Genomic DNA, 26,435 nt, shown 5'->3' on the forward strand with positions numbered 1-26,435 from the left:
TCTGAGGCAAGCCATTCCATTTTCGGAAGGCTCCAGGTATTACAGCTGAAATAGAAACCTTTCATCTTTCAGTTTCATTTCTACTCCTTGGTCTTAATTTTTCCCTCTAGGGCCCTGCTGAACAAATCTAATCCCTCTTCCACAGGAGAGCCCTGCAGATAACTTGGAAATAATTATTTCCCCCCAAGTTTTTCTTCTCCCAGCTAAACAATCTGTTTCGTCATCCAGTATCCGTGGAATGTGATTCTAAAAGTCTAAGCTGACTTCATAGGGGGAAAAAAAGAATGGACATTTCTGCATGCCATTGGCAAATGGAAATTATTTTTGGGCTCTTTAGGCTCTCGGTCTCCTCAATTCTCACAGAGAATCTGGAGGTGACTGCATCTAACCAAACTGTTACCAAATTTTGGTCACAGTTGAGGCCTTAGATGTTTGCTATCGATGTGGCTCTTTTCAGCTTTTAAAAGAAAATGCTAAACAACCCATGTCAGGGACTTGGGCTTGCTACCTTGTTTAGAGCCAGATTTTGTGGTGTGTTGTCTTCATCTCAGTGTTGCGATGTGGGGAGGTGGGGGCTTTTTTTTTGTCGTTGCTTCATTGCATGCTGAACAACAAAGGTTGCTGTATTCTCCCGTGGATTTTAACATGGGCTTCTAGCCTAGTAGTTGGCTCGCATGGTGTGTTGACTCTTTCTTCTTTCTGTAGCTTTGGTGTGAAACTTATGGACTTCCAGGCCAATCGGCGAAGTGGCACACTCAATAGAAAGCATACATCCCCTGCTTTCCACCCGCCACTCCCGCCCACGGAGGGCAGCACCTTGGCTCCCCCAGGCTCAGAGCCACCCTCCCACAGCTCTGGGGCTGAAAACAGTGGAGGTGGTGTGGCTTTCCCCCCCTCTGCTGGCTTACCTGAGCCAGGGTCCAGTCAAGGGAATGATGACAGCAGGTAAGGAGGCTGGCTCCCGCTGGCAAGGCTTCCCAATAGCCTCAGCCTTTTAAAGTGGTATTAAACACTGCCTTCTAGCAGGATAGAAGGGATTTTTAAGACTATCTGGTCTCCACACCCATCCTCCCACCCCTGTCTTACGGGTCTGAAAGATGAGGGTAGTGGCAGGTTAAGAGATTTACTCAAAGCTACACAGGTAATAAGTGCCAGAGGCAAAACTTCAACTCAGATCATCTTAGTCTAAACCTTGTGCCCTCTGTCCTATACCTTGTCAAAGGTGGAAGGGACTTCAGATGCTAGAACCTAAAATATCAGAGCTCAGCCTCCTCATGTTCCATGCCCAAAGGTCTATGACTGGTTTGTCCAAGGTCCCCCATTTAGGTAACGTTAGAGCTGCAGGAAGAAGCCAGGTGTCTGGTCTCCTAGGCCACTTTCACTGTTACACAGTATCATTGGTAGTTGTGTTAACTGATACAAAATAAACATCATTGGAAGATGAAACACATGTATTCTTGGCGCCCAAACTTGCAGAACAAATTTTGGATTGCTGATCCTTTTGAGATTAAACATTCCCTATAAATAACTCATCATGAATGAGCTCGAAATGTCTAGGAACTTTAAGAGAAAAAATATCGTTGCTGAGGTTTATACTTCATTTGTGTAAATTCAATTCTGAGCATTATTTCTGCGCAAGGGCCCACTTAGGATCATTTAGGTAATACCAAGGATCATTGATAAAGGTTATTAGCCCAGAAAGACCTTAGTATGAAACCTGTAGCAGATGCTTGGAGAGGCTGTAAGGGGAAAGCAGCCCCCCAGTTATCAAGATGCCCAAATCTGCTTTCAGCTGAATCACTAACTTGTGTGACCCAGGGCAAGACATGGCACTGTCACTGTCCTGAGTCTGTTTCTTGAGATGTTGGATGGTAGGCTTACTCCACACCCTGCCCTCGCTCACAGGATTGTCGTGGGGATCCAATGAGGTAAGGTAGGGGTGAGTGATTGACAAAGTATCAGTGTGCTAGACAATCCTAAAGTAAGAGCCTGCCTGGACCCATGAGTTATCCAGTTCATTCCCCTCATTTTTCTGAAGAGGAGCAGCCTAGAAAGGTTATGCCTGGCCCACAGTCTCACCCACACCCTCCGGCTCTGAGTGCAACTGCTAGGATTCAAGCTTAGCTTCTCTGACTGCAATCCCACTGGGTTTTTTTTCCTATACTTGATGCTCATGTGAGGAATTACTATTTAACTATGCATCTTACTGCTGGTTTACAGTGAAAATGTTTAAAATACCAAAATGTGTTTATCTAATGTCTTTTTCCCAGTGCTCGTCTTCCTTGACCTTGCTGTAGGAAGCCTTCGGCACAGTTGACCATCTTCACGGCTCTCCTGCTTCTCTTGCAGCCTGTTTGACCCGTCGTTCTTGGCCTCCTTTACTGGTTCATCATCTTTCTCATGCTCACTAAATGTGACCATAGCCCTAGGTTCTGTCCTGTGCCCTCTTCTCTTTCTGGGCTCTCTTACTTGGTAATCTCTTCCACTCCCATGGGTTTAATTGTCATGTCTCTGTCAATGACTTCTCAGATTTATATAGCCCATCCTAACTTCTCTGCTGAGCTGCTGTCCCGAATTACCAATAGCCTTTTGGACATTTCAAAGGAGATGTACCAGAGGCATCTGAAATCCAACATATCCAGAATTTATCATCTTCACCCCCAAGTCCTTCTTCCTCTGCACTTCTCTATCTCTGTCAAGAGCATCATCATCCTCGCTACCCAGATGTGTCACTTCAGTGTCATCCTTGACTCCTCGCTCTCACTCACTCTGTGTGTCCAGTCAGTCACCAGATTTTCACTTCTGTCATCACACCAAGAGTCACTTTTGTCATCACACCTCTTAGCCGTCTCTACTCACATAGCCAGTACCTCCTGATACATGCCCTGAGCACCTCCTTTCCAGACGATATCAGTAGCCTCTTGATTGTCCCAAGTCTCTTCCCATTCAAATGTATTCTTCACAGAGTTGTTAAAAATTTAGATCTGATTGACTGTCTGTCTTTCTTTTTGTGTCTCTGTGTTTCTCGGACACACACACGCTCACACATGCACGCATGCACACACACACGCTCACACATGCGCGCATGCACACACACGCTCACGCATGCGCGCGCACACACACACACACACACACACCCTTCATTTTACTCTAGTGACTCCATTTCCAAATGTCAGCATTGCAAGCTCTTCGCATCCTCAGGACCTGTCCAAGTCCGGCCTTTCCAGTCTTCCATTCTGCTCTTCCCTCCCCACAGCTTCTCTGTGCCCTCAAATTTACCATGCTTATTTCTTGTTTTCTCATTATCACTGTTAATACCAATAGAAAGTCTGCCTTATTTACCATTCTTATTAATACCATTGCTGTTCATATCATAGACATCTTGGTATTTTATTTTCTGTGTAAACCATCAGTAATATGTATATTAATATTATTAACAACAATAACTGACTAGCACTTTATAAAAGTAATCTTGCCTCTCCCATTTTATATAATCCTCACAACCACCCTGTTAGGACCATAGTCCCGAAGTCGCTTCTTCCAGCTTGCGACCCAAAGAAGTAATGATCCTGACTCAGGGTTACAAAGGCTGCCATACATGGGGCAGCTGTGCCTGAAGTCCAGGCCTTCTCACTCCTAGTCTGGTGTTGTTTCACTCCTGAACTTGTGCAGTAGTTGTATGAAAATCAGCGTCCTCCAGGTGCAGTTGGCCAGAATCATTTCCTCGGCTCTGTGTGAGGAGGCTGCCCAGGTAGGAGAGCGAGCCAAACGTCAGTCTCAGCTGTTCTTCTGAGGTAGCCAACGTGTAGGCTAGTGAAGTCAGACTCCTGTCCATCTCCAAAAACCAGATTCTGATGCCTTGTGAATCCATGGATTCATCTTGTAAAATTTCCTAAAGTTCAAATTGGTTTTTAGAGGGAAATACAAACTTCCATTTTATATTAGCGTTTCAGGTATCTTGATTATTTGTTAATTCTGTGTGCCTTCCGTAACCAGCACAGAGCTCAGAGCACAGAGGTGCTCAGGAAATTGTTGGTAGTTTTTTTTCTTTAAACTGAAGAAGAATTAAGTAAACACAGGCTTCCTTATTCTCCTGCTCATCCATGTTCTTATATTCCAAGCCAAGCACTTCATTTTGACAGAAGTCTAAATGGAATCTGAGTTATTGGTTTGCTGATCGTCCTTCCATGATAGGATTATGTCTGTAGGTATTCCTGTATAGATTCACAAATGTCATTCACCTTTGTTATTATCCTTCCTATAAAAATGTGTCCTGACCTTAGACTAGTCTAGTTTCCTACACTGTGTAAGCCAGATCGCAGTGGTTTTGTCTAAATTCTTTAATTTCACTTGAATTGGATATATTAGATAGTGCTTAAAATAAGTAGGTCCTCAGCTGTTACTGAGAAGTGCTTCTTTGTTAAACTGAGGTAATCATGGAAGGGAAAGTGGGATTTGACCTGTTGGGGGTTTTAGTAGCTGCACGAAGTCTCAGAAAACCAGTTAAATCTTTTGTGCAAAAACGTGACACAGCAGAACACCACACTTTAATGCATACACATTAGACTTTTGAATGTTACGTTATGTATGCATTATTTAAAATTTCCTTGTGTCCGTCTATTTTGATGAAAGCTCTCCTTAGAATAGACTCATTAAAAAAATGTTTTTCATTGTATCCCTGCGTAATGTCTTTAACGTCTGGTTGTTTGTTTTTAGAGAATATCTTCCTTTCTCCTAATGTCACTTTTGCCTCCCCAGTGCCCCTAAACCCAAGGAGTCCGTGACTACAGCGACTGTGGCACCTATGAGAAATGGGAGTCACATAACCACAGGACAGAACCAAGGCCAGGCAGCTAGTAGCTCTAATCAGCTATCCATCGGTCCAGCTCAAAATTCAGCCGGCCCTAGCCCTCATACCCTGCGCCGAGGTAACGTTACTTTTCAGTTTGTACTTTTGATTGGGGGAGGATGAGGTAAAGGAATAAAAGCAGGTGTGCAAAGCAGGGGTTCGAGGCATAGTGCTTTGACCAAAACCCATCACTGGTACCTTGTCAAATGGCAGCTGGAGGGATCATTCACTGGAAGATAAGTTGGGGAATGAGGGCCTAAAATGAAGTTGGAGTCAGAGGGTACGATAGATGTCCTTCAGGGCTCAGTCTGGTGCTTCACCTCTTTAGAGAGGTCAGATACACTGCTTCAAGATTACATTCCACAGTGGTCCGTAGCTGCAAGTATATGCCATCTCTGTCTCAGTAATTCACAAGGCTACTTCTCTCTAATTTGAACTGTGAGCCTGCACTACAGTTCTGTATCCTTAGCTATCTCTAATATCCACTAATTATTACCTAATATTACTTCATCCGCTAGGGCACCCTTTGGCACCAGGTCTTGAGGAATGTGATTTTCTACGAGGATAGGATATTCTATTTGTCTTTCAACACCATCTTGGTAATTCTCCAACATTTTGTTGGCATTTTTGCCACAGCAGCACCTTGGTCAGTGGTCTTCAGAGAACACTTTCGAGTTGATCCCAGGTCATTTTCCTTTGCTGTAAAAAAGAATTTAAAATGCATCAGCTTCTAATGCCTTCTTCTAAAGTTTCACAATTCTGTTAGTGTGGCTACTACTTCCATCGACTCAGATTTTAACCCAGTTATAGCTTAGTGGACAGCATGCATGCTGTGTTATATTGCCCCTGATTCACTGGGCTGGTGATTGTACCTTGTAATGTCCACGCGTGGCTATGGTAGTACTCAGAAAACATTTAGCCAGCACCCAGGCTGTGCTCCCCGCCTTTCCAGCTCAGTGGGACCTTCCAGAGCTCGAATACCTCTGGCATAGCCTTCAGGAGCCCAGGGTCACCTCCCCTTCCAGCCAGGGCTATGGAAGAAGCTGGAAACATAGTTTAGAGTAATCTCCCCAAGACCTGTTAACTTACACTTGTTCCAAAGGAGAACCAGGAGAATGTCATTACAAAAGTCATGGGGCAAGGCACTTTCAAGTAATCAGGATTGTGATGAGAGAGGGCAGGAAGGAGGAAGACTGAGAGGAGGGCATTGGAGGTTTGACTTGAACAAAGTCTTAAGGCAGTTTGCAGCATTATAGTATGAGCAGTTCAGCATCAGCCTTCTGACTGCAAAGGTCAAGGTCCTTTCCATCTCGGCTTCTCTTGAACCTGTAAAAACTCATTTTGGTTTTTGTTGTTGCATCCATGATGAAGTAGCTTTGAGAAAGCAAGGGTGGAGGGGTCTTTAAGTACAGGATGGCCAGTCAGGTTTTTGTTGTTGAAGGAACATTTCCTATAAAGACTTCTTTGAATGCCTGTGCAGTAAAGCACTTGACTAGCGGATGGCAAGTCTATTTTTATTTTGTTTTTCAGTTAACAAAAACCTATTTTCTTTTCCTCCCGACTCCACCCATCATTGAAAAATGAAGGGAAAAACCCCTTAGAACAAATATGCGAAGACCAAACAGTGTTTCTCGCTCTGTAGCTGGGTTCATTTCTTCTGTGTCGAGGCTGGTGGCGTTCTCCATCCTTGCTGTCATGGTGAATCGCTGCTTTGTCAGAGTCGTTCGGTTGCTGATTTTTACTGTGCTGTTAATAGGATAATGTATTCTCCTAGTTTTGTTCCCTTTATTCTGCGTCATTTCATAAAAATCTTCCCAGGTTTTTAAAAAAGCCATCCCCTTTCTCATTTCTAATGGCACCCAAGTATTTCTTTACATTGATATGGTTTGCTCCAGCCTTCCCCATCTGACAGGCATGTGCTCTTAGTTTTTGGTTCTGTGTCACCAGGAATAAAGCAGCCGTAAGTGTGTCTGTCTCTGGGCCCTTTTCTTCTCCCTTTGATCTCTTGAGCATATTGAACTAATACTACTATCACTGAGTCAAAGGGTGTTATTCCCATTTCACTGACTTTGGGGACAGTTCCACATTGCTTTCCACAATAGTTGTTCTAAGTCACAGCTCTTCTTGCTAATGAGTGCTTGGGGGGTTGTTTTGGTGTTTTTCCTCCATTTGCAGCTGTTAAGAAACCTGCTCCAGCCCCTCCCAAACCAGGAAACCCACCCCCTGGGCAGCCTGGGAATCAGGGTTCTTCAGGAGCATCCCAGCAACCTCCTTCCGTCTCACCAAAGCCAACTACTCGAAGTCCTTCTCCTCCAAATCACCATACAAGTGTAGCACCAGGCCAGACCTCCACTGTCTCCCAACTCTCCACGCCCAGGAGGTACTCGAGTAGCCTCTCTCCAATACAGGCTCCGAATCACCCACCTCCACAGCCCCCAACTCAGGCCACTCCTCCACCTCAGACCAAGCTAAACAGTCAGGTGCTACCTCAGCCGGCAGCAGCACTCAGTGAGCATGGACTGGAGCAGCCGGCTCACAGCCCGCCCCCAACACCAACCCCTCCTGGGACGCCGCCTTTGGGGAAACAGGGCCCTGCTCTTCAGACATCTCAAGCTCAAGCAGCAAGTAACCCAGAGATTCCTCAAGCCCAGCATTCACCTCCTCACACTGGTACCTTACCAAGACCAAGACCAGTACCAAAGCCAAGAAACCGGCCTAGTATCCCCCCTCCTCCCCACCCTCCTGGAGCTCATTCAGCAGGGGATAGTGGCCTTGTCAACCCAACCCAGACATCTTCCAAAATAGTCACTGGTAAGTAGCAAACTTCCATCAGTGTTTCCCTCTTTCCTTTTCACATTGGTTTGCAGACAGTGCCCAGGAGGTTAGTTCTGGATTTGTTGAGAGGGCTAGTAAGTCTTTCAGACCTGCCCTACATTTAAGTGTGAACTAGGTCACTGCTTTTACTGGGAAATGATGGTAGCCCATGTTGACATGGTTATTCTGGCTGAAATGCTACACTCCCCAATAAGAAAGAAATACTTTCACTGAAACAGAAATACTTCTAGGTATTCCTTTTGGAGGGCCTTTAAAAAAAAAAGACATTCCTCTTAGAGCCTGATTTTGTTTCCAAATGCTGGACCTTGGACTTCAAGAGTGAAATTGGTAAAGAGATTTTTTTTTCCAGTGGAAACCTGTTGTGTAGCTGGTGCTTATCACAGATTTACATGTGCCCCCTGAAGGTCAGCCTAGATTTTTTAAAGTGTGAGCTATGAAATATCAAAGCAGTATGCTGCAGGCAACCTGGGATGCTCTTTTTGTTTTCTGTTTGGTTTGGGGCATGGTTCCAGATTGCTTTCCAGAAGAACTGGACCAGTTTTACAGTACGTAAAGTACTCATAAGCACGACCACGCTGGTGATTATTCTTTTTTCTACCAGCACCAAAAAACTAGCTCTCCTCTGCTAAGTCCTCTGAAATTTTATTTGCATGTGAGATATTGGGATGGAAAGCCAGCATGGAGAAGAGCGCATTTAGTAGGTACTCATAACATTTTAGAGCAGGATAGAGATTGGTCCGTGAGCCCTGCAACAAAAAATGTTAGGACTAGAAAGACCTTCTTATTTAGCAGGTGAGAAAATTGAGGCCTACTGTGTGGCTGCACAGTGTTAGCAGAAGAGCTGAAAGGAGAACCCTTGTCTCCACCTCCCAGGCCGTTGCTTTTTCGTCTATTCTGTGCTGCCTCCAAGAAGATGCTTAATAAGTTTTTATTGATTTGGTTACTGATAACAGCCTTGGTTATTGACTTAAGCAGCATGGTGTAATGGATAGAAAGCCAGCCTTGGAGGGCAGGGTTCGAATCTTTCCTCTGTGACCTTAAGCAACACAATCCCTATGTGCCCCAGGAAACTGAGACTATAAGTCAGTTATTGAGGACTTTCCAGTCTGCCTCAGTGGTAGGAGTTCCCTGTACCAGTGAAATCACAAATCTAGGGCTACTGGTCCATTCTCCTTCCCCCCAACCCTCCCCCAAAAAAGAATTCAGACTGATGACAGTGTTTCATTTGGGGTGGGGGAGGTGCGCATGAGTGTGTGCACATGTGCATATACATATTATCTGTGTGTGTGAGTGTATGTATTTATAGTTAGGAAGCCTCAGTCTTAATTACCTGCCCCCTTCTCAGCACTAGACACTTTGTGGAAATTGTATTCACTCACCGTTTTTGTGGGAAGCTCTGCATTTCACTTTCCAGCTGAAAATGAGCCTCTATCCATATCACTGTCTTGTGCGAAGCTCCCAGGCCTGGTGAAGCCTCTGGACCTCTCTTCCAACAAACATTTTTAAATGCATCAAGCTGGAAAGGACCTTTGAGATGATCTAGGCCATCTCTCTCATCTTATAGGTGAAAAGACCTAAAGTCTAAAAAGCTGAACCCACATTTGATTACCACATTTGGTGAGCCACAGTTGCATAGGTACAGTGCAGAAACAAAGTCCGTGATGTCATAACAGATTCCTTCATTAGATCTTTCATCAACTTTTCAAGAGACATATGCTTTTCCTTATAATGTATTGGTTTGGTTGTTAAATGATTGATTACTTTTTGATGACACTGTACCTTTCTAGAAAGAAAGCCAATTTGTTGGAGATGTCTAATAGATGTGCTTCCTAATGCCTTCACAGGTTGGGAAGATGGCCAAGACTGAGGTTTGTAACAACCAGAAATAGCCTGCACTGTAGCCCCTCATGCTCCCCCTTAGCTGTGTTGCCTGTATATGTATTTTGCATACGTGCTTTTGACTCCATGCTCACTGTCCCACTCCTTGGTGCCATATTGTGGTGCTGTCCACCCTGGGACCAGTAGGCATCATTTCTGCATTTTACAGTTGATACAGATTAGGGACCTATGCAGCATGAACAACAAAACCCAATTTGTAGAGAATGCATTTCACCATGAAGAAATATGAAAATGGTCTCTCCTTTTCTGTTCAACAAGTTCTAGCCAGCCCTTGCTGCACCTAGCTGTGATTTGTCTGTTTTTGGCTCCCAGTTAAAAAGAATTTGGGTTCAGTCAGCACAGGAAACTGTGTTCTTTGCATATTGAGCTTTTTACCTTAATTTTTTTTACCCTTAATTTGTGTTAACTGCATGGAACCTACCCATGTACAGCTTGAGTTGCTGAGGACCCAAAAAATGCTCCCTGAACAGTTTCTAATATGTCCCTTGCATTCTAAAATGCATGTCCGCATTTGCTTTCTTTTAAACCATATGACCTTTGTGAAAAGTGTTACCTGGCTCAGCTGAACTATTCCCAGAGGATCTGTCCACACTGGTTTGGGGGGAGGGGTTTCCCTTATGTCAGGGAATTGCTTTAATCGGCCTTGTGTAAGATCAGACCTCAGATTGTGACTCTTGTACCAGATCTCCTTGGCCAGAGGAAGAAGAGCCTCATGCCTTAGGTTGGTTTTGATACAAATTCCGTTGGCTTATTTAAGCCCAGAGTACATCAGGGAAGGATTATCTCCCATCCGGCCCCTGACTGCTCAGCCCCTGTTGGCCCTTGTTTGTGTAGAAGGAAGGTTGTAGTCAGTACTGAAACACCACCAATTCAGGGCATGAAAACCATTTGTCAGTGTGAACTGGGCCCCTCGGAATTTTGTTGCTTGAGCTGCAAGTGCCAAAATGATGTACTTCTGTGTGAATGAAAATACAATGAAGTGAGCCTGAAACAGACTGTATTTAATTCCATTGTTAAGTGAGGTATGTTTACGTTGGGTATTGCTTTACATGACTCATTAAAATTATGCTTAATTTACTAAATAAAATGTCAGATACTCTGTGGAAGTTTATCAGATAGTAATTCTTTGAAGTAAGCCTGAAAATCCAGGAATTCCACATAACCTCATTGGCTTTATATCACAGAATTAACCTCGTTTTAGGAATTCTTTAAAGACCCTATTAGAGGCCATCTGCCTATGGTCATACAAGAAATGCCAGTAGTATATAAATCAGTCTTGTTATAACCATTCATAGAATATTAAGATTTAGGGCTGCAAAGAACCCTATAAATCATATTCTTAACCTTTTGGTATATTGTGGACCCAATTGACAGTTTGGTGAAGCCTGTGGACTCTTTTTTAAAAGCGTCCCCAGCAGTTGACAACGTGTTCTTCTTTTGGTCAAGTACTCCATGGGTAGTACTGGGTAACAGACTCGGCCTCAGACCTTTGGATTCCAAAGCCAGTGATGTTTCCACCAGATCGTACTGCGTCTGGATATTTTCAAAATTAGGCCATTTTAGTCATTTAATGTACTCCTTGCTTTAAAGGGCCAGTGTTTCTGAATGGTATAGTCACTTACGAAGCTTGGGAGAAACACATTCTTGAAAACAGTAGTACTGAATTTAAGAGCATTGAATTGAGACATTGAGAACAAAGAGGCGGGCGTCTGGACTGTTGAGCAGACATCAACAATGGCTTTGCAGCGAATACAATCTAGTGCCCACGAATAGCAGTTTTCTGTATATAAATGGGAACCATCTTCTTATTGTCCCTAAAGCAAAGCAACCCTGAAAAAGAGATTTCTTGCTTGAGGTTTTTGCCCTCTTGAGTTAGATGGCAATGTAAGACATAGTAATGTTAAAGTTGTAGGCTACAGAAAAAGATTATTCTAATTGAACAATTTTATTAAATAATTTAGATGTATGACCTGCATTATTCAGTAGGAACTGAGATTGGAAGTTTAATGGTAAGGAAAAGGCATATGATTGGCCAGAATATTTTTTTGCTAATTCACGATCATACTTGTGCACAAGTGCCTGTTACTAACTGGTTATCCTAACCTGCTTGCCTGCATCCCCACTAATAGTGCATGACCTGAGGAACAGTGGCTTTATTTCATGCTTGCCCTGAATTAATATGGTTACTAAATATGTTCACGGATGTGTCAGCAGATGTCCCTGAGGTTGGCCTTACTGCTTCTTTAGTTTCCAGTCTGCTTTGTATTAGCTGCCACTGAATGGTGATCTGTCCTAAAAGCTCCATTCAGCAGCCACATCTGGTCAAATTATGTAGCTTGTGCTGCACAGTTTGATGTCTTCATGTACCCTCTAACAGATTATAAAGTCTTTTAAAATGTAAGCCTGTGTTAACACAATTGCACTGACCAGAGAGAGGAAAATACTCACACTCTGTGTGACTGACCTGATAATGATGATTCACATTTAAGGGGAACTTTACGTTTATTATCTCATTGAAGCCTCACCACACTCCTTTAAATAGGTACCCATTTTGCAGATGGAGAAACCAAGACTCCTCACATTTCTAGTAAAAGAGAACTGTCCACTTTGTTGAGTCCTACCCATCCCCCCAAAGTCTAAAGCCCAGCTTCCTATAAATAACCAGTGGGATAATATTAAACGTCAGCTAGTATTTGGATAGCCCCGGGAGAATCACACAACACTTTACATACATTAACTTATTTGACCCTCACAACCCTGTGATTCCTGAGGCTCCCAGGGGTAAGTGATAGGCCTGGGGTTACACAGCAGGACCCAGATTCTGCCCCAGTTTCTCCGGTAGAATTCTGAACTAAGGTCTTCCTGACTCCAGATTCTTCACTTTTATCCTTTGGAGACACAGGAAACTGCATGGTTATGGGGAAAGGCCTTAGTGAAAAGCAGTGTTCTTAGGGATGAGTGGTTTACATAGTCACATCACCGCCTCGTTTTAGTCACTGTCATTTTAACTCTGTGTCTCTAAAAGTGGCTGCTGAAAGTGATCTGACTTGGTGACATATTAAGACCTAAATCCAGGGGCCATTTTTCTCCATCTTTGGAGTGGTGAGTGTCTTCCATGTGTATATTAAGTGCCCCCTTATAGTAGAGAATGGCCTTTCTAGGGTCTCATGCCTCTCTCCTTTACTGGAGAGAAGCAGTTGTAGAAGGGAGGGGTGTAAAATCAGTGACTAAACTCTCCCATTCTTGAGCGTCCAACCAGTGCTGAAATCCTTTTTATGTGACCATCAGCAGAAGTGGAAACCCCTGTGATTAGAAATGCACTTGTCTGAAAGAGTATTTTTTTATTAGAATACACATACTGAGAAAGCCTTTTTTTGGGGGGGGGGGTGGAAAAGGGGATAGAGGGATGGAGAATTGCTGGGCCCATCCTGTGTTCAAAAGAGAGTTTTAAGAGGAAGGGGGAAGGGGTGACATGCATTTCTCTTTCTAGAACTGCAGCTCTCTCCTGTCTCCCCACAGTATACTGAAGAGGGAGAGAACAGTCTCTTAAGGTAAAGTCCATCTCATTCAAGCAGCATATTTACCTGCATCCATGCCCAAGTTTGCAGAGTTATCATCGTCACTTTCCCTACATACACAAATATAAGGTGGCCTTTGGAAGGATGGTTCTGGCTAAGATGGAGGAAATCTGCCCTTACACCTAAGACCAATCAGAGGGGACATTTAGGAGTCAAAGTGCCCCTGTCTGCCCACGTTATTGGCAAAAATAGCCATTGACATTTCTGTGGAGCTTTAAGGTTTTTGTAGCAGTTTGTGAACATTATTCCTTGTGAGCCTTACAGCATCCCTGCACGGTAGGTACGGTGTCATCCCCTTTCTGCAGAAGAAGAAACTGAATTTCAGAGGCTAAGTAATTTGCCCACAGTCACACAAGCAGCCTAGTGAGCATCAGATAGACGCTGAACCCCAGGTCTTCCAGGCTCTGAATACATTATGTTGTTTATCCAATTTTACCAATGAAGAAAAGTGGTGAAAGAGTTTTACACCTGAATATCTAATTGAATCAATCTGTAGGAATGTATCTGGTAAAATGAATGATGGAGCACAGTGTTGGTTAAATGCTTTGCACAGAGCATAAATGGCTGTACCTGTGTTCACTGCAAGGTAGGTCCTGTGTAAACCCCCTCAGGAAATGTTGACCATAGTCAGCCTGTTGTGAACTCAAACCAGCTGACTTTGTTTTGACACTTTTGAGGATTCTTCACACCTCTAAAGAACCCTTTGGCCAGGAGAAAACACTGGCAAGTTCCAACATGTGGTGGAGAAGGGGAAGACAAATACAGTTTTATTGTATGTGTGGTGAAGTGCATACTTTCATATATATATTCTGTGCTAGAAATACACGGGGCAGCAGCCTAGGTTCTTACCCTTGAATTAATAATACATTTTATTGACTCATTGATTTAGAATTGGAGGGTACCTTAGAGATCATATGGTCATTGATCTATAGGTAAAAGAGCTCTCAGAGGCCATCTAGCCCAATCCCCTTCAACCCCCTTCTTTTACAGATGTGGAAATTGAGGCACAGAGAAAAAGGGACTTGCCCAAGGTACCCCAAAGTGTTGTTTCTTAATAAAGTACATTTTAAGTTGTTAGTTGTCTAGAAGTCCAACAACTCAGAAGTCAACAAAAAGTCTGGGACTTATCCAGATCTGAAGTCTTAGTGTTTAAAGAAGGTGTCATAAGAGGGGTTAGTTTGCAGAGCACAGTAAATCAGAAGTTCGGGGACCCAGGCTGAAGGGAAGGGAAAAGAAAAGAGAGCAGAGAGGAGAAACAGCAATGATGGAGAAAAGTGGGAGCTAAAGCCATCGCAACAAGAACAGATGATTGGCCATGGGGGATTTGGGTAGAATGAAAGCCTTGGTCCACATTAGTGGCCCCAGCAGTGCCTGTACACTAGTGACCCTTCCCAGGGTCAGATGGGGGCTGGACTTCTGAGCAGCAGACAACCTGGGTTTGGTAGTCACCTAGTTAACCTCAGGTTCATCTGTAGTGAAGGTGAAGGGATCTGTTTTCCCAAAGCTTTTTTTGCTCTGGATCACCATGACCAAAATCACTCAGGACACATTGAAGTAGAAGGCTCCCCATAGTCATTTATGACCACTCTCCCCTTGTCCAAAACTTTAAGGTCAGGGGTCGGGAGTTTCCTCAGCTTTGTCCTGAGACTGTGGGACTGACTGCAGCCACCTCCTGTTCAAGTGCCGTTGGAATGCAGTCACACTTTCCATAAGCCTTTCGAGAGCAGAAATCTGTCCTAGAGTTATGAGAAATCCCAGCGTATAGTCAAAACACACATAGAGAAATTGCTGACCTCAGTCACGCGTTCCCACTCAGTGCACTGTAACATTCAGGGGCTCCCTTTCCCTGACTCCTGCCCTCCCTCTTTGCCTCCCACACTCAGCCTTTTGGTTTTTGTTTTTAGCACTTACTAAGTGACAGTTTATTTTGGCATACATTTTCATTTTGACATGGCAGGTCATATGATCCACATTTTACAGATGGAGAAGCTGAGGCTTAAGACAATAAAGTGATTTGCCGGGTCTTAGAGCCAGTGATAGAGCAGGGGTGAAAAACCTCTGACTTTTCTGACTTGAGTGTATCTCTTTGCAGACACCTCTTCTAAGACCCAGTGCAGGGCTCTTGTAGGAGACCCTGCGTAGACCAACATACTGATCATAATTAAACATAATCACTGATCAACTCCCGAGGATAGGACCAGGCTAGTAACCCCCTTTGGCTTAAGAAAGATACATTTGGGACAAATAAAAAGTGCACCTACTGATTCACATACAGAATAGTAGACATATGGATCGCGTTACCCTAAGAGGGTAAAGCAGGAGCAGGAGAAAAAAGATAGAGCAAAAGTTGCATTTGAATCTCTAGAGGACAAAGCTCTGCGGTTTAATAAGAGAAACTAGAATGTTGTTAGCATTTCCTACACTTTGCAGGCAATGTGAAAAACTGTATTCTTCTACAACTCAACTCTCACTGACCTTTCCAGGGCTAGAATCCTGGGCTGTGTGACCCAGCATGGACCTTCTGATGTTCATACTGGGTAGTAAAGCATGGGCCGTCTTTCCCTCTCCACCATTCTCCCTAGATTCTATTTCCCATCCGCCCATGTGCGGTGTCTTGCTGCCTGTTTTCTTGTCCTAGAGATTCATTCATTGTTGTTTTAGCTAACATTTCCATAGCAGTTGAAAACTTCCAAGGCACTTTACCTGTTACACGCAGCCTGTCGTTATGGCAAGCTAAAAATATGATTTTCATTTCCCTGATGAGAAAGTGTTGGAAGGAGGTTGCTCTTTGTCCCATGGCTGGTGAGTGACAGAGTTTGAGGCTGTTACTTTCATCCAGATACTTTTCGTACCTACTGGTCCTGTGAGATGGAGGGGGCATAAATGCCATCATCTGCTTTATAGTTCAATCCCCAAGCAGCAGAAATAAGCCTAGGGGAAGTGTTTGAAAGATTTGGTGGGAGTTTTTCATGTATTTAGGGAGAAATTATTTTTATTAGAACTCCTTCTTAGCACTAGTTAGTGGCTTTGTATACTTCCGAAGACTGTACAGTTGTATGCTGTTGTCCTGCCGCGTTAAGGGGCTTATTTATGTTCTGATAGTCCACCCCTTTTAACTAGGAAGAGCAACGTGTTCCAGTTTCCTGTGAGAAATTTCCATTTGGCATCTTAGCCAGATTTCTTCTGCCTGAATTTCAGTATGGCAAGACTGTTCTCAGGAGGCAGTTTCTCACAAGGGAAACCAACCTTTTCTCTGGCAAAGTTGTCCTGGAAAGCTTCTGAGAGAGCACTCCCTGCTCCTGTCATAACGTTTATATCTGAAGGACCAGTTTTTAGGGTTTTTTTTCCCTTTGCTACTGAGATCTGCTAGCCTGAGCGGAACCAAGGGGAAGAATACCAGTGTTCAAACAGAGGAAACCGTAAGCACACCGGGTCTGAAGCTCGCTTAGGGCTTCACAGTGTTTCCTTGTCACATTCACCTTCCTGATCCTCAGCACAGGCCTGTCACAGCAGGCGATCAGGGCAGGGGAAGCTGAACCTGGGGGGTAGTTCCGTGGTGAGGCGACAGTCATGCCTCCACCCTTAGTACCCTAGCCGATGTGTACATGGAGAGAACCTTAAGTCCACCATCCCCACTGCACTGTTCCTTAGGCCTGCCCTCTGCGGTTTATTGATGACATTGTTTTCTCCCGTTTCTATCCAGACTCCAATTCCAATGTTGCAGAACAGCTTCGCAGCCTCTTTCCTGAAATCCACATGGAGCCAGCGAGCAAGGACCTGACCAGCCGCCTACTGTTGGACATTGAGAATGATTCAGAGAGCACTGCTTTGTGAAGAAACCCTTTCCTTCCCTTGGAGTGGAGCAAGGGAAAACGAACTCCCCTCCATGCAGACCAAACAGTGATAAGCTTTTGGTGGAGATAACGGCCCTGCTATGCAGGGTCTTTCCTGCTGCGTAGCAAGAAGAGACAATGGGGCTTTCGCTCAAAGCTAAATGATCTGGGTCTTGGAAAAATTGCATTTTCTTTAGTGGGAGGGGAAAAACAACACCAAAAAAAAACAGGGCCGAAAGAATCTCGCTGTGGAAACTTACATGGGAAGCTTTACTTGCTGCTGTTAATACGGCCGTTCCAAATGAGTAAGAAGCCGTGCATTAACTATTTAATAAAATACACTAATTATGCAAGCCTCCTACTTCCTCCCCTTGGGCTTTTATTCCTGAACATTAGCCCCTATGGTAGAGGAGCTGTCTTTTAGGAATCACTCTACCAGATTCACTGCAGAATGATTTTGTGCCTCCTGGCGGTGACTGCTGGATCTGTCACCCTGTTAAACTGTGGATGTATCTCGTGCCTTCTGGGACCTCTGCACTGTAGAAAGACGTGTACTGTTCCTTTTTTTAACCATTTCATTGCTACTTGATGAGGACTGAACATCATTCTAGCCTCATGGTTAATTTGAATTAACTGTACCTTTGGTTTATATGAAACTCATATGTCGAGGCAAATGTCGGGTGTGTTGCTTTTGTTGAGTATCATTTAAGCACCGTGGAATTCGGTGTCTTCGAGAATCTTTTGATTTCTTTTGGTTCTAAGTCGTAGAATTGAAAACGTCTGTAATAAGGTAACAGCAGCGGCTTACGTTTACATAGCACTATACGGTTCGTAAAGCCCTGGAAGTACCTTCTCATAGCTACCCTGAGAGGGGCGTGTTATTTTTACCCCCGTTTTACAGATGAGAAAGCCAAGACAAGTAAATGGTAAATGACTTGCCCCAGGTCACACAGGGAGTAAGTGGCTAAGGCAGGACTTGAATCCGGCACTTTCTGACTCTTAAGTCTAGCATGCTTCTCCCCCAACTATGCTGTTTAATTTCTTCATTACAATTTATAAGTTCCTAAAATTCATATCCCTTTTCTACCCCCCCAACCAAAATAATAATGTCATTCATTTGTGTGATGTTAGAGTTCACCCACATAATTTGCTCTTCAGCCCCCTGAGTGAGGTATTTCCAAGTGTTATCTCCGTTTTTATACTGAGACCCACGGAAGTGCCCTGACTTGCCCAGTCCCACTGCTAGGATTTAAATCCAGATCTTTGACCAAAGTACAAAGTTCCTGTGACTATCCCTCATTTCTGGAGAATGTATTGGTAAATATTCCCATTGACTTTAGAATAAACAAAGGTTACTCTGCCTGCTGCTAGTGAATGCTTGGTGCCTTCTTGGAGACGTGGAGCTGTTCCTCTGCATCATTCCTTCATGTAGAAGTCTCAGTACAAACTCTTAATAATACTTACTGCCTTTTAAAATGCTGCTACGAGAGCGAACCCTGAAGAGGGCGCTGTAACTTACACCTGGAGCAGAAAGGATCATTATTGGTCACTTGACTTAGTGTTTGTTGTTGGTATTTTCAGTTGTGTTTGACTCTGTGACCCCTTTTGGGGGGGTTTTCTTGGCAAAGAGACTGGAGTGGTTTGCCATTTCCTTCTCTAACTCATTTTACAGATGAGGAAACTGAGGCAAACAGGGTTAAGTGACTTGCCTAGGGTCACACAGTTATTAAGTGTCTGAGGTTAGATTTGAACTCATGAACATGAGTATTCCTCATTCCAAGCCCAGTGCTCTATCCACTGCACCTCTTAGTTGCTCTGACCTAGTGTTCGCAGTGTGTTTATTACTGCTAAAAAAATACAACAAATTCTAATTTCCTTATTTCCCACAGTCCACACTACCTTAAACATTTTTTCCTACCACTCCAAAAAAAGGTAATAATTTTTCTTCTATTCTCCATATATGTCAGACTTGAAAACTAAGCCAACTAATATCCGTTGACTAACAAATTATTACCTTTCCTAAGGTACAGCAGGATTAAATTTGCTAATTAGACTTTTCTGGTATAGGCCGAATTAATCCAACTGAATCATTAGCTGATATATCTGTGTGAACACATATGTATGTACATGAGTACATGTTCACATATAACAGCCCTCATTTACTATACACATATATGTACGTATAATACACTTAGAAATCTAGACAACCTTGATTACAGATACCGATATTTTAAAGTGTTAGCCAAGTTCCTTTCCAACACTGTTTCAGAACTGCAAACATGCTATCCATAATGAAAATTCTAACACGTTTTCACTCATTCATAGTTACCAATAATATGCATGAATAACTTGTATTTAAAGGTAGACATCACAGTGGAAACATACAAGTTCTTCCCTGTGGAAGATAACGATTGGTCTTACTTTTATTCTAAGTAAGATAATCTGGTTTTGTTAAAGTCATTAGTTCTTTAAAAGATAAGGAACTTAACTTTGACAAGGATCAATCAAGGTTGAGATAGGCAGTGCTTACCTAAGACATGTAAACAGCCCTGATCCTTGAGCTGCTGCTGCCTGTGTGTGAGCAGGAATGACCACAAATACAAATGACATGACGGCAGCACATTCACGAGCATATATGTTCAATCACGTGCTTTGAGCAAATTATTTCCTGTAACCTGGACTATTCATTCTTAAGTTTTGCCCATCTGCCACCAAGCCAGCAATTCCCTCCTCGCAGATCCCTCTCTGAGTATCTGTCTTGTATGATTACTTAGTGGGATTAATATGTGGAAAGAGCAGAATTTGAAGTGTCAACACAACGACTGGTGACAAGAGAACCCAGAAGTAGCTACTAACATCTCCCCTTGTGGATAAATGGGGGGAGACATTTTTCTCTTATGAATGCTAAAGCTGTTTTCTTGCAGTATTTTCTATAGCAAACTGAGATTAATTATTTTATGCCTTGCTTAAATTAACATGCTTTATGCTTCGTCTCTCGGATGAGGGCAAATATTAGTTTTTCTTATGAGATGAGAGAGAAAAAGCTGGGAAAGCAGCTGGTACTAGGGCTAGTTTTGGTTTTTTAAAATGTTAGCTCACTTCTTGTTCAGTCATTTTTTCTTTTTTTTCCCCTCTAACGTAGTACTCCCTCATTTGGTACTTGGTGACACCGATTTCTCCGGAGGACGCACTATGGCCCAAATGGAGAGCGTGTGCTTTTGGGCCAGGCATGGCAGGCTAGTGGCCAGACAGAAGTAGCAGTAGCCTTTTGTATGTGTAGGAATGTGGTTACTAGGTTGGTCATCAGTGATAGTAGCCGTAATTAGGCATGTCCACACTTGTAATCACACCAGATTCTGTAATCATTCTGTGATAATAACAAATTCTGTTATACAATCAACAGAATTTCAGAGTTGGAAGAGACATCAGGGGTCATGTATCCCTTCCCATCTAGGATTGAACAGCTTGAGTAATAGCTCATTACCTATAGGGAGGTATCCCATTTAATTTTTGGACGTCACTGATTTGTTAGTCCTTTATTTCATTGAGGTGACATTAGTAACCCTGAACATTTATGTACATGTTTTATGTGGTAAGACAGTAATCTATGAAACTAAAGAAAATGACTCCAACAGTCCCATTACATCTCCCATCTGCCTGCACCTTCTGATGGTAAAATATGCTGATACCTCCTCTCTAGCGGTCTTGATCATTTGCTGAGGTTAGTGTAACTGGCTTGCTTGTTAGGTCAGGGCTGGGTTAGACTGTGACTGAGGTGTGTCTAGGTGATTGAGTTTCCTTCTGAACCTGAGATGTTTTGCCTTCCCAAAACTCCAGAATAATACTGAGATATTTCCAATAACTTAGCAGGGGTTTTGTGGCCTGAAATTACACATAGGTGTTATTGTCAGTAACTGGCCAGTGTCCCTAGCATAGGAAAAACTAATTTGTGGTGTTGATGCTCTCTCCAAAGGAATGTAATTACTATCCAGTTTATCATATCCAGGTCAGCATGAACAGTAGAAGCGTGTTTATCCATCTGTGTAATTCCTTTCATTTTCTTTAATGTTCTGATGTTTCTATGGAGTGCTCTTCGGATTTTTCATCTCTTGAGGCATTTTGTAAAAGCCAAATCAGATATGAAGCTATGTGTATATATAATCTTTCTCTGTGGTAATCTTACAACCTGTTCTTTTAGTTAGAACAGTGTCTGGTAATAAAGCCTGTTTTCAAACCCTCCCTGGAGCATTGTTGAAGTGTCCATAGCAGTTTGGAGTGCAGAGTAGGAATCTCCCAGAAGGACCACATCCCAGGCAGATGCCTTACCTGCCCCAGAACTAGATCCTGACGAACCATGGTTAATCACATGATGGAAACACTTTTGAATAAGGCATACTACATTCTCTTTTAAATAGGGAGACAATCAATGTTAAATATTAGGAGAGCTGGGAAGTTCCCTGAACTAACTGCCTAGAGGAGATGGTGTCATCTTGGGCCATGCTGCATTCATAGGAGCTTAAAAGACCTTGGAATCTTGGGACATCAAGGGACATGAAATTAGATGAGGAAACAGACCCAGGGGAGTAGGGTGACATGCTTGGGGTCACACAGGTAATAAGACAGTTCTGATTTGAGCCTGGGTCCTTGAATTCTAAATCTGGTTCCTTCTCCACTGGACCATGGTGGCTCTTAGAAGACTAGAGCATGGAAGCAAAGGAGAGATTAGAAAAATAGGAGTAGGTGGAAGAAAAGCAGCCAGTGAGCACTGGAGACATTTAAACTGAGCCTAGTTGAGTACATTTCCTAGAGGGAATTCCTGTTTTAGGCTATGAGAAATCTTATATCCCTCCCAGGTCTAATGCTATGATTTTAGGCTCCATGAGGGAGCTGATACCCTCACAGCACTGTACTGTGTTAAAGCCCAGGATCCAAGAGATCAAAGCTACACAAGGTGAGGGAGATTTTCTAATCTAACCAATGTTGGGGTGCCATTGAAGAACAGGTCCCTATAGAAGTAACCAGGGTTGATGCTGATTCTTGAGAAGCAGCTGGTAAGTACTTTTTCCCCACTCTTCATTCCCTTCCTCATCTATCTACCCCTATTTTAGTATTGTTAGTAGTAATAATTTGTAGATGATTTGAACATCTGCTGACAGTACCAAGTAATTGAATAGAACTATTATTCCCTACACCCCCAAACTTATCTAGGTCTTCTAATTTTCAGACTTAGCAACCATTGACTTTTCTAAGGCACAGTCTCAATTTTTTCCACCATTTTGGTTGCCCTTCTCCTGCTGACAAAGCCCCATTTACCAACCCCCTGCAGTCTTTTTCAGGCAAGACTGTAACCATAGTGGGGCACCATGGGTAGCCAGACCCAAGGGAGATATGAGAGGGAATTTAGGTTGGATTTACACAGCCTGTGGAAATAGAACCTTTCAAAATATGCTTCCTCCACTGTCTACACGATAGACTTACAAACCAAGGAATGAAAGGTTGAAAGACTAGAGATCTGTTCCTTGATCACCAAGAGATGGTGCCAGACAACTTCCTTTCCATTATGCTCTAAACATAGCCAGTGCCCTAGGTCTTTATTCTTATACTAAACAAGGCTTAGTAAGAGGCCGTATCCTGGGAGTTCAGAAGTTTACCTGGTCTAGGAGGAGGTCAGAGAAGAACATGGCATGGAAGGTGAGGTTGAACAGCTCCCTAAAGGTAGAAGGCTATGATACTTGGAGGTCCCTTTGCTCCTCATTGATGGCTTCCATTATTCATCAAACAGCTGAGTCAAACTTGGTCTTAGGCTCTGCTATCCATTTTCCCCAGAAGTCAAGTGTCTGGGGGCCAGGGCGGTGGTGAGAGTGATAAGGATTTGAGGCTCGAGACCTCCCTGTTCCATTTTACTTTCCTGAGTCAACCCGGGCCTTCAGCCTGAATCTGTGCCATCTCAGCTGGCTGAATAACCTACTCTGTCCCTTGCAGTTATTTCCATCCAATTTCAGCAGGACCCCAGGGAACCAGGCTCTTGGAATGGTAACCATGAGAAGATGAGCCAGCCACTGGGTTGGTTTTCCATGGAAAATCTGGGGTGAAGGTCATGTGTCCCTGAAGACCACACATAGTATGGATTGGCAGGTCATTTTCACCCTTTTCTGATGTGTCCCCAAAGGGAGTAGGCAGAGGAACAGAGCATGGGGCTAGCCTTGGAAATGTTTAGAATTCCTTGGTATTTCTACAGCTCAAACTTACTTGCAGCGAGCCAAGTCATCCATTTCTCACCATTCATATCCAACAGCCAGAGTTGCTCTGAGAAAGAAAATGAAAATCTTCCTCAAAGCATTCCTTGAAGAAACTAACCTCAGGAATAACCTCTTTACCCAGAGACCAGGGGTTGTTTGGACTTGGGTGTGAGAATGTCCATTTTATGTTGTGTTGGGAGGCCTGAGCAAACCGGTGTGAGAGCTGGTAAAGATTTTATTTAACATTCTCAGAACACATATGGTCTGTTTACCATATGAATGAGACTAGAAAAAGGAGAAAATCTGCTCATACATGGGCTAAGTGATACAGTACAAATGTGAACATAAACAGGTAACTTGTACATGATAAGCTTTCTGATGAGGAAGAGGGCCTAGATAATTGATAATTTGGCATACACACACATACATACATACACACACATAATACCTCCCTGTCTTCAAAGCAATTTAAAAAGAAAATGGGATTTTTGCTAGTTTAGAAGTAGTGAATGTTCAGACTAACAGTGGCTAATCATTAGATTAATTAGGGGTACAGCCCAATAGCAGGGGCATAGGCCATCTTATATCAAACATTTTGTAGAGAGTACAGAACTGGATCTTTGTCATCCAGAGTTATCCTATGCCCCCCTTTTCTTCTGGGGGAAGAGGGAAGGAGTTTCCCTGGGTTAATATCTCTGAAGTCAGAAGACAGCATCTCTAGGTTCCATAACCTCTTTCTTGGTTGTAGTTGGGTGGAGATCATTCTCCCTCTGTTCCTTACATACTATTAAGCCTACCTGGTTGAGAAAATTGACTTATGAAGACCCTTGGTACAATCTATAGAACCTGAGAATATTAGAGCTGGAAAAAGGACTTTAGCAATCATTTAATCTTCTCTCCCCTCCTACTCTTTCCCACATGGAAATGCTATTATTTAGATGAGAAAGACAACCCAAAGAAGGAAATGACTTGTCCAAGGAGAGGAACAGAAGTGGATGTCTTGGTTGGACCCTGATTAGGGACTATAATTATGATTTCATTGTTAGATTCCCCAGATGAGGAAGATGCCTTCTTGCCACCTTTTTCTGTGATTTATTGTCTTAGAGTTTCTTCTCTGAGATGCCTCAAATGCCCCAAATAACAAAGCAAGACTTGAACTCAGATCTTCATGGCTCCAAGACCAGTCTACTACCCACTATGCCAAAGCTGCCTCTCAATAAACAATAAAAGTAAAATGTATAAAGCATTAACACAGTATGGTACCCACTAAACCCTTCACTTGGCTAAGCTCCATCTCATTTCACACCTTATTTATGGGCACCCTTTAACAGAACAAGTATAAATAACAGCCATAGGTTTTCTTCTGTCATTTAAAATCTGTCAGATCACTGAACTATGCATTTTTCCAGCAAAGGACTTTAGAAATGAGATGACTTTCCTCCCCTATCTTTTTGTCTCCTCTCTCACAAAAACGTAGACCTAAAAGTCATTTGTATTAAAGGTCTAAAAAACACCAACACCATAGTGGGTTGTTTTTTTCTTAAACAAACAACAAAAAAACTAACCACCAACCATTTTGTTTTCATGAAATAAAAAAAAATCAGGAAGAGTAAAACCTTGAAATCTAGCTGAGTCTTTCTCTTCCACTTCCCAATATACCGTCATTAGGCAAAGTAAGCCCAGAGAAAAATGGCAGCACTGATACAGATGATCAGGTTGATATCCAGAATCGTTTTGACAAGAGAGTTTTCTTCTAAGGAAGTCACAATAGGTTCAGGTTTCCTCACAGATGCCTCGCTAGCCTCAGTGTCCATTCCACAGAGCCAAATGATGGCTTTCTTCACCTTGGATGATTTTCTGGTAGCATTGTCTAAAACAAATAATTTACGGTTAAAAAATAATGCTATATTCTACCTCCCTTGGGTTGAAGACATAGCTGTGATGGTTCATTATACCTGTTTCTCTAACTATAAAATACCAACTGTTAAGATCCTACAAGATTCCTTCATAGACACAACAGAGATGACTGCTTTGAGCTCTGATATGATGTACATGGACTCACCACAGATGGTCTTGTGGAGAATGTTCATGTGAACCAGTGAGAGAGAAAGTCTCTATAAAGTGTGAGGTCCCCTAGTTGCTTGTTTGTGGATGGCATTGTACTGAATGCAATAAGTCCGGCAACATTTCCTGGCCTCCTAAATGATATTATATTCAGTCAAAGAATTTATACTAACCACTCACACAGGAAAAAAAACGACTAAGAACATGAAGAATGCCTATTGTGTATTGATAGGCAGTTGGATGGATGGTCCATTGAGCTGGTCCATCAGCATATATATTTTGGAAAGACAGAAGATGGACAGCAAACTGGGTGCAGAGCTAAATAGTTGAAAGAAAGTGGGCTGAATTACATACAAGAAAAGTACAGCACTTTCAATGACCCCCCCCCCCCCCCAAGTTTCTCCCTGAAACAAAATCCCTTTTTGCTAACACCGGTATTCTTCCAGGGATGCTAGATGGTTATGAGTCATGAAATAAAATAATCTATGAAGAATCAAAATTAAGCAAAAAGAAATGAAGAGATGCATGATGGGCATAGACTAGGGCATTTACCCACAACTTGTGTGTACAAAGCAGTGTAAAAATATTATCCAAAAGATACATACGTATATATATGTATGTATATATGACTAAAAAAGGAGCTGGGCTAATCATATAGCTGGAGAGGAATAAAAGATGGTTAGCCCATGTGCTCTACCGGCTCCCGTATATTGTTAGGAAGTGTACAGGAAGGTAACCAACGTATTGGGGGATCTCCTTTGAAGCACCTACAGATGACAGTGGACAGGAGTGCTGCACATCTCTGAGATCACAGATCCAATGATGTGTGCCAGAATGAATAATTACTGCTACTTTAAAGGATTCATCCAGATGGGTGGGGTTCAGTCTCTTTATGCCTTGTAGATGGTTTCTTAAGTTGTTGTGCCCGAAAGACTTTACCATCAGCTGATCAGTCTTCTGGTGAAGAGCTACTTCATCTGGAGACATTGTCCAACACTAGACTCTTATGCACAGTCTTCTAGCTAGTCTTCAAGAACCTCTGAACACATTTGTCACATGGGTGTGGGGCTTTGTAGTTTACAAGGGTCTTTCATATATACAACCTAATTTGTTCCTTCTAACTTGAACCCTATTTTTA

The 26,435-nt window shown here is 42.9% G+C and overlaps 2 protein-coding genes across 12 annotated transcripts in view; one reads left to right on the forward strand and one right to left on the reverse strand.

The window, feature by feature from the left end:
• Positions 1 to 21,233, forward strand: part of ARHGAP17 (Rho GTPase activating protein 17) — a 137,898-nt gene extending 116,665 nt beyond the window's left edge. The window contains exons 17-23 of one of the 11 annotated variants that reach the window (XR_011965920.1): positions 706 to 945; positions 4,759 to 4,928; positions 7,025 to 7,660; positions 9,529 to 9,552; positions 11,545 to 11,592; positions 13,074 to 13,134; positions 16,865 to 16,997. Coding sequence is in view for 6 of the 11 variants with exons in the window: in XM_072603902.1 (XP_072460003.1) it covers positions 706 to 945; positions 4,759 to 4,928; positions 7,025 to 7,660; positions 16,865 to 16,995 (1,177 nt within the window). In the remaining 5 variants the exon portion in view is untranslated. Of the gene's footprint in view, positions 1 to 705; positions 946 to 4,758; positions 4,929 to 7,024; positions 7,661 to 9,528; positions 9,553 to 11,544; positions 11,593 to 13,073; positions 13,135 to 16,864 lie in introns of all 11 variants that reach the window. The other 10 variants (XR_011965935.1, XR_011965929.1, XR_011965939.1 and 7 more) reach the window with 10 other exon arrangements.
• Positions 21,234 to 24,302: 3,069 nt separating this feature from the next.
• Positions 24,303 to 26,435, reverse strand: part of SLC5A11 (solute carrier family 5 member 11) — a 47,162-nt gene continuing 45,029 nt past the window's right edge. Inside the window, exon 16 of the mRNA XM_072603959.1 lies at positions 24,303 to 25,103. Coding sequence (XP_072460060.1) covers positions 24,898 to 25,103 — 206 coding nt within the window. The 3' untranslated portion in view covers positions 24,303 to 24,897. The remainder of the gene's footprint in view (positions 25,104 to 26,435) is intronic.

This window comes from Notamacropus eugenii, chromosome 1 (assembly GCF_028372415.1).
Source record: "Notamacropus eugenii isolate mMacEug1 chromosome 1, mMacEug1.pri_v2, whole genome shotgun sequence".
In the NCBI taxonomy this organism is placed as follows: domain Eukaryota; kingdom Metazoa; phylum Chordata; class Mammalia; order Diprotodontia; family Macropodidae; genus Notamacropus; species Notamacropus eugenii.